Source organism: Corticium candelabrum, chromosome 11, assembly GCF_963422355.1.
Source record: "Corticium candelabrum chromosome 11, ooCorCand1.1, whole genome shotgun sequence".
Classification (NCBI taxonomy): domain Eukaryota; kingdom Metazoa; phylum Porifera; class Homoscleromorpha; order Homosclerophorida; family Plakinidae; genus Corticium; species Corticium candelabrum.
Genome location: NC_085095.1, coordinates 4,616,203 through 4,632,998, shown reverse-complemented (window position 1 = coordinate 4,632,998; position 16,796 = coordinate 4,616,203). Strand labels below are relative to the sequence as shown.

Sequence of the window (16,796 nt, the reverse complement as noted above, 5' to 3'; positions counted from 1 at the left end):
ACTCAAGTATGCTTACTGTAAACGCAAGGTGCGACAGTTCTTTCAAAAATTTAATGCATTTGCGCATGCGCAGTTAAATGAAACTGCGCACGACAAAAAAGCGATTAGCACAGTCAAGTGACTTGCAGGGTACTCGAGGCTTCACATCTGCACAGAGCCGTCTATGCAGAACGTACACTTATGGCTGTGAAATCTGTTGCTCTTGTTACTTGTCTAGAGTTGGTAGAGAGGGCCAGCATGATGCCGAAAGTTTCAGAGAGGGTTTATGCATTTGCTCTCTTAGTGTCGTTTTAACTAGCATTGGGTAATTTTTAGGCTGCAATGGTAGATGAGCTTATACAGGCCTACAGAATCACTCAACGATTGAGGTCTTTTGTTTAATTAAGAAACAAAGTTTTCAAAAGTCTGTAGCTGCTTGCTAATTTGTCTATTATCAGGGTGATTGAAGCAAAACCAGCCACGAGACAGGAATTGACTGAATTTCACTCGAGAGACTACGTCGGTCTGCTTGAACAGGCGGAGGCTGTAGAGGACGAGGGTGACCCTGATAAGATGTTGGAGGACTTTGGACTTTGTTAGACTATAATGTTATATAGTTTGAAATTGGTTGATTTAGTTAGATGTAAAGGCAACTGTTTGATCACTTCAAAGATTATCTAATAACTCTTAATGTTTCAGATACTATATTTAGAGTAGTAGACTAATTACAGTTTACTTTATGTACAAACGCAAATTATGGAGATTTGATACTTGTGTTTGCTTGGGTGTGTTTGATTGGGCTCTTCCAGCCTCTCCGGGAAGAGACTGGAAGACACACCCCTCTTCCAACTTTTTCCAGCGCAGGTTTATTAATTAATCAATATTTATTCAAATACAGTGGTGTGACTATGAGAACAACTGAGTGTACAGAAACTACTTCAAGGTTTTCTATCTACTGTCTCTTTGTCTGTCTGTTTGTTTGTCTGATGCAGCTTGACGAAAATGAGGAAATTGCCATTACTTGATGGGTTTGGGTTGGCGAACCAAATTGCACATCATTTAGGTTGTTTTACAAGGCCTGTTGGGTGTTTTCAGTCAAGTCAATGGAGAACTTATAAAATTCAGCTTACCTGAGAAATTCTACCAGTATTTCTACATAAGAACTGCAGAGCTCTAATTGGGCTAGTGTTCTTTTGCGATATGATATAAGCAAAACAATTATAACTGGGATGAGGGGACGTAATTTGATTGTTTAGATTACATTTTAACAATTGACAAGCAAAGTATATAGACAGTATTTAGCAATCAGTAGATAGTGAATATAGTAGCTAGTGAACAGTGTAATTGTTTTATAGTTTTGTGGTTTTTAGTTTTTGTACCACAGCTAATTATATGTGCCAGTTGGGGCCACAGACATGCTCGTGCATTATGAATGAATAGCATTGAATCCACAAATGTTAGTCTGTCTATTTGTCCGGCTGTATGTTGTTGATCTGATTGTTAATTTGTCTGTTTGTGTTGTAATATGGTGTTTTTTTCTACTGTATTTCCTCGTTTAGATGTCATTATGAATAAACATCTACTTTAAATAAACGTCTCCTTTGAATAAACGCCGACCTGAAATAAATGCTGGCTTCAAATACCTGGTACATGAATGAGACAGCAGTTTTGAGAAAGTCAGTAGAATCACCAGAGAAATACGACAATGACAGGTAATGTACAAGTTGAAGAAGACAAGGAAGATGAAGACAAAGATGGAGAGGAGTTGGAAGCTAATGAACTAGTCTGCATAATTTGATGAGTAAAAGAAGAAATTCTGTATTGGTATTTGTTTAGGTAAGCATGAACGTAGAAGAAAGCCATTGAGTAAATTAACCGTGTTAGATTATGAAAGCAATAAATGTTGGGGCATTTACACGAGGAAATACAGTATTTGATGTTTCCGTTTTGTAGTCAGTGAATTAACAATTGCTAGCAGATATATCTATATGAGACATATATCAAGCATTATACCTCAGTTTGCTTTTGTGTCTTTTTACAACTTTTACAGCTTTTACAGCTGCGTGTCTGCAACTTGGTATGAGTGTATGCTATAACTTATTAACAGAATAATTGTCTGACGATTTGTTTGTTGGCCTTCTTGATTCTTCTAGTACTACCATATTGTGTGTACTGTATTGCTAAATTTCTATTACTTTGAAGTTCCATTTACTTGCAAAATAATGTCGATCAGACATGATTGAAATTGCTGTATAGGTTATGACTGCCCCATATTTGAGGATATGTACAAGTATGTATGCTGGGTTACTGGAGCCACACTCACAGCCGCCGACTGCTTACTGGCAGGTACAAATTCAGTGGCAATCAATTGGACTGGCGGATGGCACCATGCAAAACGGTCTGTACTGTAATGTATTCTATGTTCATATAGCATCTAAGAGGTGTAACAATTGTCAGGTCTAGAGCATCTGGATACTGTTATGTCAATGATATTGTTTTGGGTATTCTAAGACTTCAAGAGAAATTTGACCGCATTCTCTATGTAGATCTGGACTTGCATCATGGAGATGGTACGACTGCAAATTTTTATTGAATTTCTTAACTTTTTATTTTATTTTCGGTGCTGGCTTGGTACAAATTTTAAAAAGTACAACCTGCTGGTGCTTTCTGTTTACCATATATCTTGCATGATGTGTATTTGTCTATTCTATCTTGATTCTGCATACTCTCTCGTCTTTGAAGGGGTTCAAGAAGCTTTCTATTATTCTAACAAAGTAATGACGTTGTCTTTCCATCTACGGTGTCCTGGTTTCTTCCCTGGTTTGACGAAATAACAAAATATTAGTTGTGATGTTGGATGGCTTCTTTTGTGGTTTGCAGGTTCAGGTGATGCGGATGAGGTTGGTGAGAGGGCAGGTCGTGGATATTCGGTCAATGTACCATTGAAGAGTGGTGTTACAGATGACCAGTACTATCACATCTTTCTAAGGTTTTCTACATTTTGTTTCATTGTTGAAATTACTTGCTAAACAGTAATATATATATATATATATATATATATATATATATATATATATACACACACACGCGTGCGCGTCTTCTTTGGTCACATGATCTCTGTATGTTATCTTTATCTTAGGAATTTTCTTAAGCAGCGTTACTGGAAGGTATTCAACTTCCTTGTAATCTTTCCTGCTGTCTTCCAAGTCCCACTTGCTATGCATGCTACTAATTGAAAACGTTTGACTTGGCAATCTTTGTGGTGTTGCTGCTTGTCCACTAGATCTTGTTCATTCTTCTGAATATCATGCACTGCTTTACTAATTTCTACATTGACATCTCCTTTAATTCTTCTGTGTGCTGCCAAGACTTGTAAATTGATTCACATTTTCTACTGGTAGTTGATAGATCATAAACCGTGAAGTCAGTACAGTACTGCTTCCTCAACCTGCATAGCCTTATTTTCTAGCAACTGATGCACAGTCTTGCTGCCATCAGGGCAATGTCGTCCACAAAGAGAGGTCTGAAAGTTGCTTTCTTCATTGTCCAACGGCATCACAAACCTGGCTTGTCCATGGTTTCCTCATCATGTAATCTATGGTGACAATGAACAACAAGGGCACAAGTAAACACCCTTAATTGTCATACACCTGTGACAATGGCGAAGAATTCTGTGTTTTCTTTCTCTACTTTGACACATCGGTCGACCCTGTATACAGATTTCAAAAAACATTGATGAATCTCTCCAGAACACCATAGGTTCTGAGAATTTTCTAGAGTGTATCTTGATCTAATATTCTATGAATGCTGTCAAACGCTTACCAGGTACTCATGTCTCTAAAGGTTACAGACAGAGGTTTTTGAAACTCCAGGCCTCGCTCTATGATGTTTGCAACAAACATTGCTACAATGATCTGTTGGGGCCATTTTTCCTCAGTTTGTGCGTCTCGTGTATGGTTCAATCTATTCAGAAGCACGGGGAAGATGACTTTCCAGGACTGAGATTAGCGTTATCCTATGCCAGTTTCCACAGTCACTTAGCCTAAGTTAGGTAGCTTTGGTAGCTTTACAATGACTCCTTTTCTCCAGTCTGTTGATACCTCTTCTTTCCAACATGGATTGCACAAACTACCAGTCGTTAACTTGGCTACCATGTCTTCACCACAATTCTTTAGGAGATTAGCTAGAATTTCATCTATTCCTGCTGCTTTGTTCTTAAGTCAGTAATTTTCTTGATTAATTACTTTCATGACCTCTTCTGCATGAATTTGACTGGTGTTAACATGTAGCCTGTCAGTTTTCTCTTTTGGAAAAGTGAACAGTTCAGATGGTTATGGTTGGTTCAGCTTTTATCTTTGTTGGTTCCAACACCTCCCATGCAGGTCTCTAGCTATATTCAGTGTAGTGTTTTGGTGTCACGTACCATTCTTGGCTGCATGTCTTTCTTGCAGCTTTTCTTCACCAGTTTGTCAACTTGTCTGTCTCTCTTTTGCTTCTTCCTTGTCTCCTACAGTCTCGCACTCTTTTTTCACTTTAGTTTGTTCCTCTTGTCAATCAGTTCTTATATATGTCCAGGCTGATCCTACTGTCCATTTTATATTTTCTACCAATGCTCGTCTCAGTTGCTTCTCTAACTGCCTCCTGAAAACATCTCCTTTGTTCTTCTATATGCTGTATTCTTCATGTAACAGCAGAAATTTGTTGTTTATTTTGTCTTGAAACTCTTGGGACATATGGGCAACTTTGAGTTTTGATATGTCAAATGCTTTCATACTGTCTATATCTTCAATGTTACGATTCCGCTCACCAGGTAATGATGTGAACTTATGTCTGCACCTCTGAAACTCCTCAAACCTTGCAGTGCACTTCTCCATCTCCTGATACTGATGCAATCAATTCTGTCATGTGTTCCTGTCTGGTGAATGCCAGGTTTTCTTGTGTATATCATTGTGTTTCCCACCCATAGCTCATTTGTGTTACATGCAGAAAGACAGTCTATAGATCTTTGTTGTAATTTATTTGGCTTGCTGATCCAAAAGGTCCTCTTACAGTGTCATAACAAGTACTGTCTGCATTGCCTTAAACATTGAAGTCTCCATCCTATTACTATCTTTATATCATGGCTTAGTATTTCGTTTATCAAGTCTTGCGCAGTTGTTGGTAGAAAGTGTCTTTATCATTTTTGTCTGTCTGTTGGTGTGTGAACTTGTATTAGAGTTGTCCTAGAGACTGAATCTTGCAGTAATTATGCATTCATTAGGTGGTGTTCAACCAATCAATGTCTTTTCTGCTTCTCTAGAACTAGCTGTCCAAGACAAAGCCTACACAATAGATATGGTGTTTCTCATGTCTAGACTAAATCAGCATCTTCCTTAGTCACTTGTCAACTTCCCACTGCCATCCCATCCCATTTAACTCGGTCCAAGTATCTTCTGCTCATAAGTTTCAAACTAATGCAATATAGCCGCACTAATTAATAAACTCTCCTTTCCTGAAACAGACTTCTAACGTTCTATGTGGCTATGTGTATATTTTGGGTGGAAGTAAAGATAGATCTGCTCATCAGAGCTTATTCAGGCTTCCCTGTGGCTTTGACCAGAACTCGTCATTCTTGGAGGAGATGTATCTCTCTCTTTGCATGTTGTTGAAGTAATTGATATGGTTCTTCTTGCCGTTTACGGTTTCTGCGAGGTTTGGTTGCTAACCCAACCCTTCTCCTTTTATCAGCTAGGCTCGGGATCATTTACGGCAGACTTCCAATAACTCAAACACAAGGCTATGTAGCTCTCTTTGCATGCAGGTTCTGTAGCATCTTATATAGTCTGACTAACTGGATTCATGTTAGGTAGGTATATTTGTTGTGCGGAAAGCGCCGATTTGGACAATCCATGGATTGACTGTTAAAATCCATGAATTGCCCGGTAAATCTATGGATTGCCTGGTAAATCTATGGATTGCCTGTACAAACCATGGATCGCCAATACAAACCATGGATCGTCAATACAAACTATGCTCACCTAACCCTAACACTAGACTCTAACCCAATTAATTAACCCTAATCCTAATCCTAATCCTAACCCTCAAATTTCCTAGAAAAACTAGAAATCAACGGTTTGTCCATACCCACACTTTGTGCATGACACATATACTGAAATGAGTTTGAGTAGGTCAAAGTGTAGTGCAGTGCAGTCAGTGCAGTGCAGTCAAGCACAAGTGCTGACATAGTTATTAAAATTAATGCATATGTCTGTCACCAACATTGACTGAGCACATTGAAGTTAACCAACACTCAAAATTGGTTTGATAGCAAACTGATTGCAAAGTACAGTAGGATGGAATAATATAGTGATGAGACTAACATGTGATAATCATGTGATGAAGTGTTAATTAATTAAGTGGGTGCTACACTAATGACTTCTGATAGTGATGCAGACACAACAAAACATGAAAACCAGTTGGAATTCAGGAGAAATATTGATTTGTCATTTTTTAAGTAGCAGAGTATTCATGCTATGCGACAATGTCTGGAATTTGTAGTTGTCTTCCTAATGATAATGTGTTGTGCAGAGTTATTGCAGTTGTCAAGGATCGCTTCAAAGCTGATGCCATAGTGTGTCAGTGTGGTGCTGACTGTCTTGTGGGTGATCCGATAAGTGATGGTGGTGCTGAAGGGTTCAACCTAAGCTTAAAGAGCATAACCAAATGTGTTCAACATCTGATGTCTTGGGATGTGCCACTTCTTGTTCTTGGAGGAGGAGGATATCACTTAGCAAACACAGCTCGGTGTTGGACTTATCTTACAGCGGTCTTAGTGAGCATGGAGCTGCCGGATGAAATACCAGACCATAAAGTCAGTAAGCAAATATTTGAGCATGCACTACCATGTATTAGCCTCAACCTTCCAGACTCGTGTAGCGCTGTGATGGTTTTGAATCAGCGTGATGATTTTGAATCGGTGCTACACAGGTCTGGGAGGCCGAGGCTAACCATGTATGCTGCAAATTTGTTAGAACTGCGACAGCAAAAATTATCTAGCAGACGGCTGGTGTTGCTAGCCTCGTCCCCAGACTCACATGAGCTTGGCAGTGTCCGGTTCCCGTATTACACTTTTAACCTCCCCTTCTGTTTGTCATCTGTTTGTCCCTCTGCTTTACTGTCCATGTAGTTTTAATTGAAACTAAAAGCCAAGGCAGCTCAGTTACATCATAGTGCCATTAATAATTGTTTTTCATGACAACTATTTGAAAGACTTTTATGTTCACTTAGCATGTACACACACACACACACACACACACACACACACACACACACACACACACACACACACACACACACACACACACACACACACACACACACACACAAACACACACACACCACATACTGACATTGGATCCCCAACACTAACCAATTGTTCTTCTATCAAAGTTCTATTATCCCGTCAAATTTTATCAAAATCCATCCTCACAATTTTGAGTAATCCTGCTCACAAACAAACAACTCAACAAACAAACATACCAACATTGATAAAACAACCTCCTTGGTGCAGGTAATGAAGAAGAATTGTTATTGAGGATAGTTGTGATTAATTTGGAGTAGTGAATGTCAACTTGTCTCTGGTGATGTGCTCGTAATGCTGAAGTGTTATTGAATCTTTCATGTAGCATACAACAATTTGAACCTTGGCAAATTTGTCATATAGACGTCACTCAGGCCTGGTGAATTTCCCGTATGATGTAGGGATCCTTAGCACTTGCTTCCTGGAGGCATTCCTCAAAGTCTGCACAGTTGCCATGGGAATTGGACATTGATCTTTAGAGAACTTGTCAAAAGTTGATCGCTTACTAAACCTTTCAGGGTTATAGTATTTACTGTCTGATTGTTGTTTGTTTGTTTGTTACAATACATTACAGTGCATTCCACTCTATTTGTCATTGCTTTACCATACAAACTGCTTGCTTCGATCGCCTAGGAATAAATGGGAAATGTTTTATTTCAATCACAACCTGGGTATGCCAACTTGCTAATCTGACAGACATTTATATATATAAAACCAATTGTGCCAGATAAAGTGGTATGCACAATCCAGTTGCACTATGTATCTACCTCACTGAACTTGATCTCTTTGACCTATCAAGTTTATTGACATGTACAAGCCACTGTTTTGCTTGAGGATTTCACCACATGGAACTCAACCCAACAAAAATGAAGTGGCATCAGTCAACAAAACTCTCCAGTATATTAGGGGTAAGTGTTTGATATTTTTGTATGTTGCAGTATTTTGTAATCTTGTATGCAACTGTTCAGTCAATGCAGGCATTCGATAATGGCAATCAAGATCAACTAATGACAACAACACTTCATTCACAAGTTTGATATAGTATACAAATTAAAATATAACAGTACTAACACAGACTCAATTTGTATAGTACACAACCTACATTCTAGGGCTGTAAACAGCCAAGTTATTTCTCGTAGAGCTGGTGGCTTAGCTAGTGATCTTTTTCCATGAAACTGTCATAGCAGTTAGCTGGGCTGGTAAATGCCACAGTCTGTAATTTTCACTGGCACAATTGGACGTTCATTGTATGTCTTCACTGCTTCCAGCTTGTTTAGTACTTGTGTTCCTTCAACAAGCTGCCTGAAATGGTAGAGCAATGTCATGCAATGACAACACCATGTGAGGAGTTTGTATACAATGTGAACTGTAGGATCAGTGACCATTGGAGTCATGTCTTTCAAATGATAACACGGGGTAGCATATCCAAACAGGAGGTGACTGGATGTTAAAATGTCTATATTTTATATTATCAATAAGTATGTAGGTAGTTGTATACTGCACAAATGCCTGTATGTACACGTGCATTCATGCATGTGTGTATGTATGTAATCAATAACTTAATGGACATGTAAAAGGCAGTGAGAGAGTTGGATGTACAGGTAATTATTTAAGTTAATTACGCTTTAATTGGTGGGTGGATGAGTCTCTTACCCGAAAGCGACATAGTGTCTGTCCATCCACTGGCTGGCTTTGAGAGTAATATAAAATTGTGAGCCATTAGTGTGTCTGCCTTTGTTTGCCATTCCCAAAACTCCTCGCTGGCTGTGAAGGACACTATAATTCTCGTCTGTTACAAGTTAGGTTTAAAACCTCTTACAATAATCTACAGATCCACTTGTCTGTTGACCTTCAAATGTCTCGCCATATACTGACTCTCCTCCAGCACCTGAACCATATTCAATATCTTGATAGAACAAACACGGCATTGTGACTGCCAATAGCCATATGAACATGGATGTGATCTATTATACCTCCTCCCTGTATCCATCCATTTGGTACTATTCTATGTATAACAGATGTTTTGTAGTGAAGTGTCACTTTGTTGGATGACTCACCCATTTCACCTGTACACAACATTTTGAAGTTGTCACAGGTTTTTGGACACTTTTGTTTGTACAGCTAGAACGAAGGCAATGATAAACTGATTTATGTGATGTCAGTTAATTTTAAATTTAGTCAGTTATTCTACTGATTGTGTATCTATCAAGAGCATGTACTAACAAACACCCCTTGATGCAAAGGTACAGTATATTGTATATGCCCTTCCATCTCTGTAAGTATGTATAGCTTTGCTGCTTTCTGCAATGAGGTCTGTTTATTGATGTGTTTGTGACAGTGTTATAGAGAATTGAATTAGGAATGAAAGAGATTAGCGTCACTTATCCAAACATGCCTAGACTTGACTCAGTCTTTCTCTGCCGTCGTCTCTCTCTGCCGTCGTCACCCCCGTCGTGAAATCCCCCCCCCCCCATAGTCAGTAGTCTAAAACATGCCCCCAACAGTTCAGGCCACCACGTGGTCATTACATGGCTACAAATCAGTGGTACGTATCAAAACCACAAATCAAACATCCTCTTGTCTCAATTAATTAATGTGATGGTTTGAAACCAGAGCTAAAGGATATGCCTCAAGTCTATAAATCTGTAAGCATAACTACAACACGGAAGTCTGTCCAACCTCAAACACGAGCTTTCCAGCTGGTTCATTATCAACAGCTACATCCAAGAAAACAAACTGCAACTGAAACACACAACAGATGATGCGTTGTTTGATGAGTTATCCTGTTGTCTTATCTTACTTCAGGGTCTTTGAACCGATCAAGATATGCATCATTTGCAAGGGCCGCATACAACGGAGTTGGTCTAAAAGCCACATTAGAATTCTACTGTCAGCAGATTTGTATTAACAGTGATTTACCTGTAATCTGAGTAATCCAGTGCTGATGCCCAGTCAAGAAACGTCTTTGCTCCTCCAACCGGTTGACCATCAGCAAAACAAATGACCGAATCTTTGTATGCCCACAATTCTCCTCTAAATTCCTGAGGTAACATATGCGCAAACACTAAGTTAGATGATTAGTTAGAGTACAATTGCAAGCTACAAGTTTGAGTTTTCATGTAACGAACGGTTTTCTTATGTGAGAGAAATTCGTCCCATTCGAACTCTAGCAGACCTTTCAGAACAGGATCCTCGAAATGGTTAGGGTGATGGCTGCGTAAAACCTACAACAGCAGAAACAACCATGCAAACGTTAGCGACCTTGTACAGATCTCGCTCATGTTTACCTCTGCTGCTACTTTAGCTACATGGTAGTCGGTAGAACGAAGCAACCCCACCACCTCAATAACTACCATTATAAATTGAGAACGCGCTAGACGAAATGAAGCGTCCAACGTGTTGCTATGCAACTGTAATATGAATCCGGGTATCCCAGCGCTTGTGCCCGTATGACGCATGGCCGCACTAAAGACAGGTGTACACTGTACGCTGTACGTAGACAAATAGATCCGCTTGCTAACGCACTTGTACCGGAAGACATCCTGCGCTAGCGCACCGCATTTACCTCGGATCTCTGCAATCTCTTCGCGGATTTGGCCCTAGCGCGAAACTGTAGCGCACTTAGCGCTCACGCACAGCGTCTTTCTTGGATTCCCTGGCAGGCTGCAATCATTTGCGTATAAGTATAGCTAGGTTATCTTCGAACCCAATTGGTTCCATTGATTTGCTGTTAGATTAGACGTTACCATGCCGTGTGTGAAATCAAAATAAATGATGATGATTTTGTCTAGAGGTACTCTACACTTGTTTGACAAACAGACGAGCAGACTGTTATGTGTATAGCTACGCTTAGATTTTAGTCTGTTTGAGCAATACGAGCGCGCGCTAATGCGCGGACCAAATACCCGACGGACCTAATCCGCTACTGCGGGGCTCTTGGCAAGTGCAGAGCCGTTTACATACGGCTCTGGGCAAGTGGAACAAAAAGGACGTGCCAAAACACGTGGAGAGCGCGCGAGGAGGAGGACTACTGGCGTAGGATGCGGTCCGGCTGGTCCAGCCATGGCCGGACCAATATTCGAAAAGACCACTTTCTCAATGGCATCAACTTCTGGTTAACGGGTATAGCCGATCAAATAGGTAATATATTGGTGATTGGTGCCTGTGTGTGTGTGTGTGTGTGTGTGTGTGTGTGTGTGTGTATGTGTGTGTGTGTGTGGTGTGTGTGGGTCGAGACTGCTTGTACAATACATCTCTAAATGTGACATGGAGTCGAGACTATCAACATTCCCGAGAGATGTGAACTATGATATAGTGTTGCTCTACCCATCTACTAGCGCGCGCAACGCTACCCCACCCATTAGCGCGCGTTAGGCCGGACCAGTCACTTTTGCTTCCTACGCCCCTGCAATTCGATTCCGTATGCCGCTCGCTAGATTTGGCTAGTGACAGCTGACTCAAGTTGACGTTAATTTAGTTCTAATCTAGCAAGAAAGAAATGAAGCGCTCCTCGAAATGTACTAAACGTACGTCGTCTCTTGAACTCTAGAAAAAAACCCACTAATTAATTAAGTAATCAATTGTGGCGTCAATTCACAGAATTAGCAGCCCTGACAAAATTCTCATAAAGTTAATTAATTTAACGTCGTACGCAAATTTAGGTTGTTGCATGAGTTCACATGCATTTTAGCAGGCAGACAGAATTCTCATTCATATAGCTTTAGCCCGTTGAATTACCGTTTCCAAAAATCCCGTTGATTGGATTAGCGATTGGTTGAAGCCATTTCGACTTGGACGCCGCGTTACTGCGAATTCGAAGACGTTGCTGACGTTGCGAGGAACAGGTGTATCGAACCTAGCATGTATTCGAGACGTGTCCAGTTTCAAAAAATCCCGTTGATTGGATTATGGATCCCGTTGAAGCTATTTCGACAGTCCCGTTGCGGGGAACAGGTGTATCAAACCTGGCACATAATTTCGACGCGAATCCCGTAACGTGCAAGTCACGTGTAGTACTCACCCGATAATCTGTTCCCCGTATATAACAAATGTCGACTCGTCATTTCGACCGTCCCGCTGAACATCGTCATTTCGAAGACGTTGCCGGCGTTGCGGGGAACACGTGTATCGAACACGGCAACTCTTCGACGGGCGTAGACGGGCAAACGACTGTGGGCGTTTCTGAAGACCCGGATATTTGCAAAATACCTTCCTCTCGTCTAAAATTAGTCTCGCGTACCCAGACCATTTCCGCCTACATTCTTCCGGCGAGCTCTCCCCGGGCGAATTTTTTTTTTTGGCCCACTTTCTTCAGTACCCGGATAAACGACCCGTATACCTGTAATCTGCACGTGACGTTGGCAGAAGGAACGTAACATGATTGTATTGTTGTTTGCGTTCGTTGACTACTGCGCACCTTGCGACGCCACACCATTGACGTTGCTGAAGCGGTAGCTGCGTCGTAATTTTTGAACTCGGGGGCCATCAAAGCACATGCGCACAAAGTAGCTATAGCAGGTAGGCTAGACGTTTCGTCTACCTTACGTTGTGATAACTTATTTTTCTTAGTTCATAATTCAGCAGAAATCTGCGTCAGTGCACTTGCATCGCAAAAGGAGCTGTTCCAACTTTCAGCTGTTCAAGCAGAGACCTCTTCAAACTGGTGGACACGTAATACAGCTAGCTATCTATTAAAATATGCAGACTACTAGTAGCTAGACTACGGTACGTATAGTCACGTAGACATAGAATAACTTTTTAGTTCTTCAGGAATATTGCATGGGCTTACACGTAATCTATACCTTACATTGTATATCTATAGTAAACATGCTTCTAAGTATAAAGTTTATAATAAACTGTCAACATTTTTGCTGTTCTGCTGAATACTGGCGGACAGACTGTGCTGTCTCTTTATCTTTTGTATTCGCTTCGGCATCACATACCCACTGACAGAAGGAGTTGTTGGAGTTGATCTCCTACTATTAAACACACTGGGGCAGCCAGCTTTTGCAGGAACAGAGCTTGAATTTCTCATGTGTTTTCGTCTGCTGAGGGCTGTAGGCTGCACCCAAATTCTTTGCCTGTGCTTTGTTATCCCTGTATGACTGCCAAAAGTGTGTAATGCTGAAACTAAACGCTGCTGCTTGGTCGGTGGATGTGTTGATTTTCCTCAACATTTCCAGTAGTTTCACAAACCTTTTTAACAGCTGTCAGATATCCATCATTATTTGTCATGTTGGGGGCAAGTCCAGTTTCTAGGTCAACCATGACTTCATTGAGACTTGTTTTGACTGTCTCAATTGTCTGATTCTTGTCTTCACCACTACTGGGTATTTCAGTCTCCTTCATGGTTGTTTTCTGCCTTTCCTGTTGGAACAGATCATCATCCAGCATGGCTGATTCTTTGAAAGAATGTCGTATGTCTTCATTATGCCACTGAATATCAACAGAGAGGGACTGCAAGTACTCTTCATCTGACTTTTGGTGAAGACTGCTAGAGAAGCTAATGGGTTGGCAATCTTTTTACAAGAGCTACGCCTGCAAGGAGCTGATGGGGATCAACAGCAACGAGGAGTGGAGAACGTGAAGGATGAGAAGTTGGCTGTTGTGGAGGACAAAGCAGCAGCATTGGGTACAGATTGCAGTGACTGGATTGTGTAGCACGTGTTTGCTGATAGAGTGACGGATAAGCAGACAAACGGATAGACTGACACTGTCACAGACAGATGGATAGACGGACAGATGGACAGACACACAGATGTACAGATGGACAGACTCATACAGACAGATGGACAGACTCACAGACAGAGAGATAGACAGGCACACAGACAGACAGATGGATAGACACACAGACAGACACACAGACAGACAGATGGACAGAAATGGATGGGACAGACAGACAGACAAACAATGGACAGACAGATGGACAGAAAAACAGATGGACAAACAATTGACAGACAGACATACAAACAATGGACAGACAGACAGACAAACAATGGACATATATTGGACAGACAAGCAAACAAACAATGGATAGACAGATGGACAAACAATTGACAGACACAGACAAACAATGGACAGACACATAGACAAACAATTGACAGACAGACAGACAGAGACAGGTGGACAAACAATTGACAGACACAGGCAAGCAGTGGACAGACACACAGACAAACAATGGACAGACACACAGACAAACAATTGACAGACAGATGGACATACAGACAGACAGGTGGACAAACAATTGACAGGCACAGGCAAGCAATGGACAGACAGGTGAACAAACAATTGATAGACACAGGCAAGCAATGGACAGACAGGTGGACAAACAATTGATAGACACAGACAAACAATGGACAGACACATAGACAAACAATTGACAGACAGGTTGACAAACAATTGACAGATGACAAATGTATCATGAATGGTAAATACACACACACACACACACACACACACACACACACACACACACACACACACACACACACACACACACACACACACACACACACACACACACACCTATCTGTCACACCCACGCACTTTTCATCTAAACTCATTTCAAGTCTCTGTTTGTCTGTTGTGTCCTTTTTGTGGTGTGAAACACAGAAGTTGCATGACGTCGATTAGTTTATGTGTTGGATGTATTTCATATGTGTTGCAGGGTTGAGGCGATCGAATGGCTACGAAAGGAGACGATTGTTACTTCTATTATAATCCTGAATGTCTGAAGGTACAGTTGATATAGTCACCAATCATGTGAATTATTGATTAATAATTTATTAATATAAATTAATTGTATGCTATTTATTTATATTAATAAATAAAAAATAAATAAATAAATAATTTGCATACAATTAATTTATATAAATAAATAAAAATACAAATTAATTGTATGCAAATTATTGATTTATTAATTAATAAATAAAAATAAATTAATAATTTGCATATAATTAATTTATATAAATTAATTGTATACAATTTTTTTTATTTTTGTTATTTAATAATAATTTATTTATATAAATTATTTGTATGCAAATTATTTTTTATTTTTTGTACGTCTTGACTGTTGTCTCTATTCCAGGGTGACCAATGCCCTTTCTGTCACAGTCAAGCTGCACTCGGTAACAACACTGTCTGTGCGTTGTGGCTACAAGGGTCGTGCTTTCGATCAGCATGTCCGTTCAGACATATGCATATCACTGTGAATGGTGACACTTTCGTCTATTTCTCACATTCTTGTGAGAATGTCGAATGTTTAGCCGTTGAAGAGTGAGTTGTTGTGTTGCTTTGAGATTAACCGAGCGGCTGCCTCAAGCCCAACTGTCCTTTCAAGCATTTCAAGCCAAGAAATGTGATCACACTGGGAACGAGCTCAATGCCGGTGATGTCAACAACACAGCCAGTTGGTACGATGTTTTAATTAATTAATGGGAGAGTTCAGGGGATAGCAGCATGTACAGACAAGTGGGCAAATGGTTGGACTTGATAGACAGACAGAGGGAAAGAGACGGATGATGGGAAGTTGATTGGATGGAAAAAGGAAGACGTGTAGACAGATGGAGAATCAAAGATGTTTGGAAGGATGGACAGACAGACAGATGAACAGACAGACAGGCAGATGGACAGACAGACAGACAGACAGGCAGATGGACAGACAGACAGACAGGCAGATGGACAGACGTAATAGTGTTGAAATTTTAAATATATGTATTGACAGACAGATGGACAGACAGACAGGCAAATGGACAGACAGACAGACAGATGGAGAATCAAAGATGTTTGGATGGATGGACAGACAGACAGACAGACAGACAGATGGAGAATCAAAGTGACTAGCCTCCACCCTGTCCCGACTCTACTTCCTGTCTGTACAGCATGACGCAACTTCCACGTACGGACGGGACAGACAAAATGGGACTTATCTATAGATGTTTGGATGGATGGATAGACAATGGACAGATAGACAGATGGAGAGAAGGACAGACAGAGAGATGGACATACATACATACAGACAGATGACAGACAGACAATGGACAGACTTACAGACAGACAGATAATGGACAGACAAGTAGACAAACAGACAGAAAGATGGACAGACAAGTAGACAAACAGACAGAAAGATGGACAGACAAGTAGACAAACAGACAGAAAGATGGACAGACAGATAGACAGATGGACATACAGACAGACAGACAAATGGACAGACAAGTAGACAAACAGACAGAAAGATGGACAAACAATACACAGACAGGAGAGAGAGAGGACAGACAGAGAGATGGACATACAAACAGACAGATGAACAGACAGACAGACAGACAATGAACCGATAAGTAGACAAACAGACAGAGAGATGGACAAACAATGGACAGACAGAGAGATGGACATACAAGCAGACTGATGGACAGATTCATGAATGAAAGAAGACACTAATCCTGTACAATCCCTCCATCCCTCCACAGTAAAGATCTACATT

The 16,796-nt window shown here is 40.5% G+C and overlaps 2 protein-coding genes and 1 long non-coding RNA gene across 7 annotated transcripts; 2 read left to right on the top strand and 1 right to left on the bottom strand.

Annotated features, from left to right (window-relative positions):
• Nucleotides 1-17: 17 nt before the first annotated feature.
• LOC134186725 (histone deacetylase 8-like) lies at nucleotides 18-8,585 on the top strand. Of its 5 annotated transcripts, XR_009970991.1 has the most exons (11): nucleotides 18-261; nucleotides 316-368; nucleotides 438-574; nucleotides 2,236-2,377; nucleotides 2,437-2,549; nucleotides 2,722-2,799; nucleotides 2,860-2,968; nucleotides 6,547-6,829; nucleotides 7,893-7,989; nucleotides 8,046-8,226; nucleotides 8,287-8,325. XR_009970991.1 is itself a non-coding variant. In XM_062654755.1 (10 exons), exons 1-10 carry the CDS (start codon nucleotides 181-183, stop codon nucleotides 8,304-8,306), a joined length of 1,125 nt encoding a protein of 374 aa, XP_062510739.1. In that variant the 5' UTR covers nucleotides 18-180; the 3' UTR covers nucleotides 8,307-8,585. The 5 variants fall into 5 exon arrangements, 3 of the variants coding, with proteins under 3 accessions (XP_062510739.1, XP_062510741.1, XP_062510740.1); XR_009970993.1 differs by lacking the exon at nucleotides 2,722-2,799; XM_062654755.1 differs by lacking the exon at nucleotides 7,893-7,989 and having other exon boundaries at nucleotides 8,118-8,226; nucleotides 8,287-8,585.
• LOC134186726 (probable inactive peptidyl-prolyl cis-trans isomerase-like 6) lies at nucleotides 8,319-10,864 on the bottom strand. The gene is made up of 9 exons (XM_062654758.1): nucleotides 10,606-10,864; nucleotides 10,447-10,542; nucleotides 10,238-10,359; nucleotides 10,119-10,182; nucleotides 9,998-10,060; nucleotides 9,292-9,439; nucleotides 9,168-9,224; nucleotides 8,972-9,107; nucleotides 8,319-8,620 (listed from the first exon to the last, which is right to left on the bottom strand). The coding sequence occupies exons 1-9, from the start codon at nucleotides 10,774-10,776 to the stop codon at nucleotides 8,506-8,508; spliced, it is 972 nt and encodes a 323-aa protein (XP_062510742.1). The 5' UTR covers nucleotides 10,777-10,864; the 3' UTR covers nucleotides 8,319-8,505.
• Nucleotides 10,865-11,768: 904 nt separating this feature from the next.
• LOC134186995 (uncharacterized) lies at nucleotides 11,769-13,198 on the top strand. Its single transcript, XR_009971033.1, has 2 exons — nucleotides 11,769-12,835; nucleotides 12,887-13,198. It is a non-coding gene; the product is annotated as an uncharacterized LOC134186995 (long non-coding RNA).
• The last annotated feature ends 3,598 nt before the right edge of the window (nucleotides 13,199-16,796 follow it).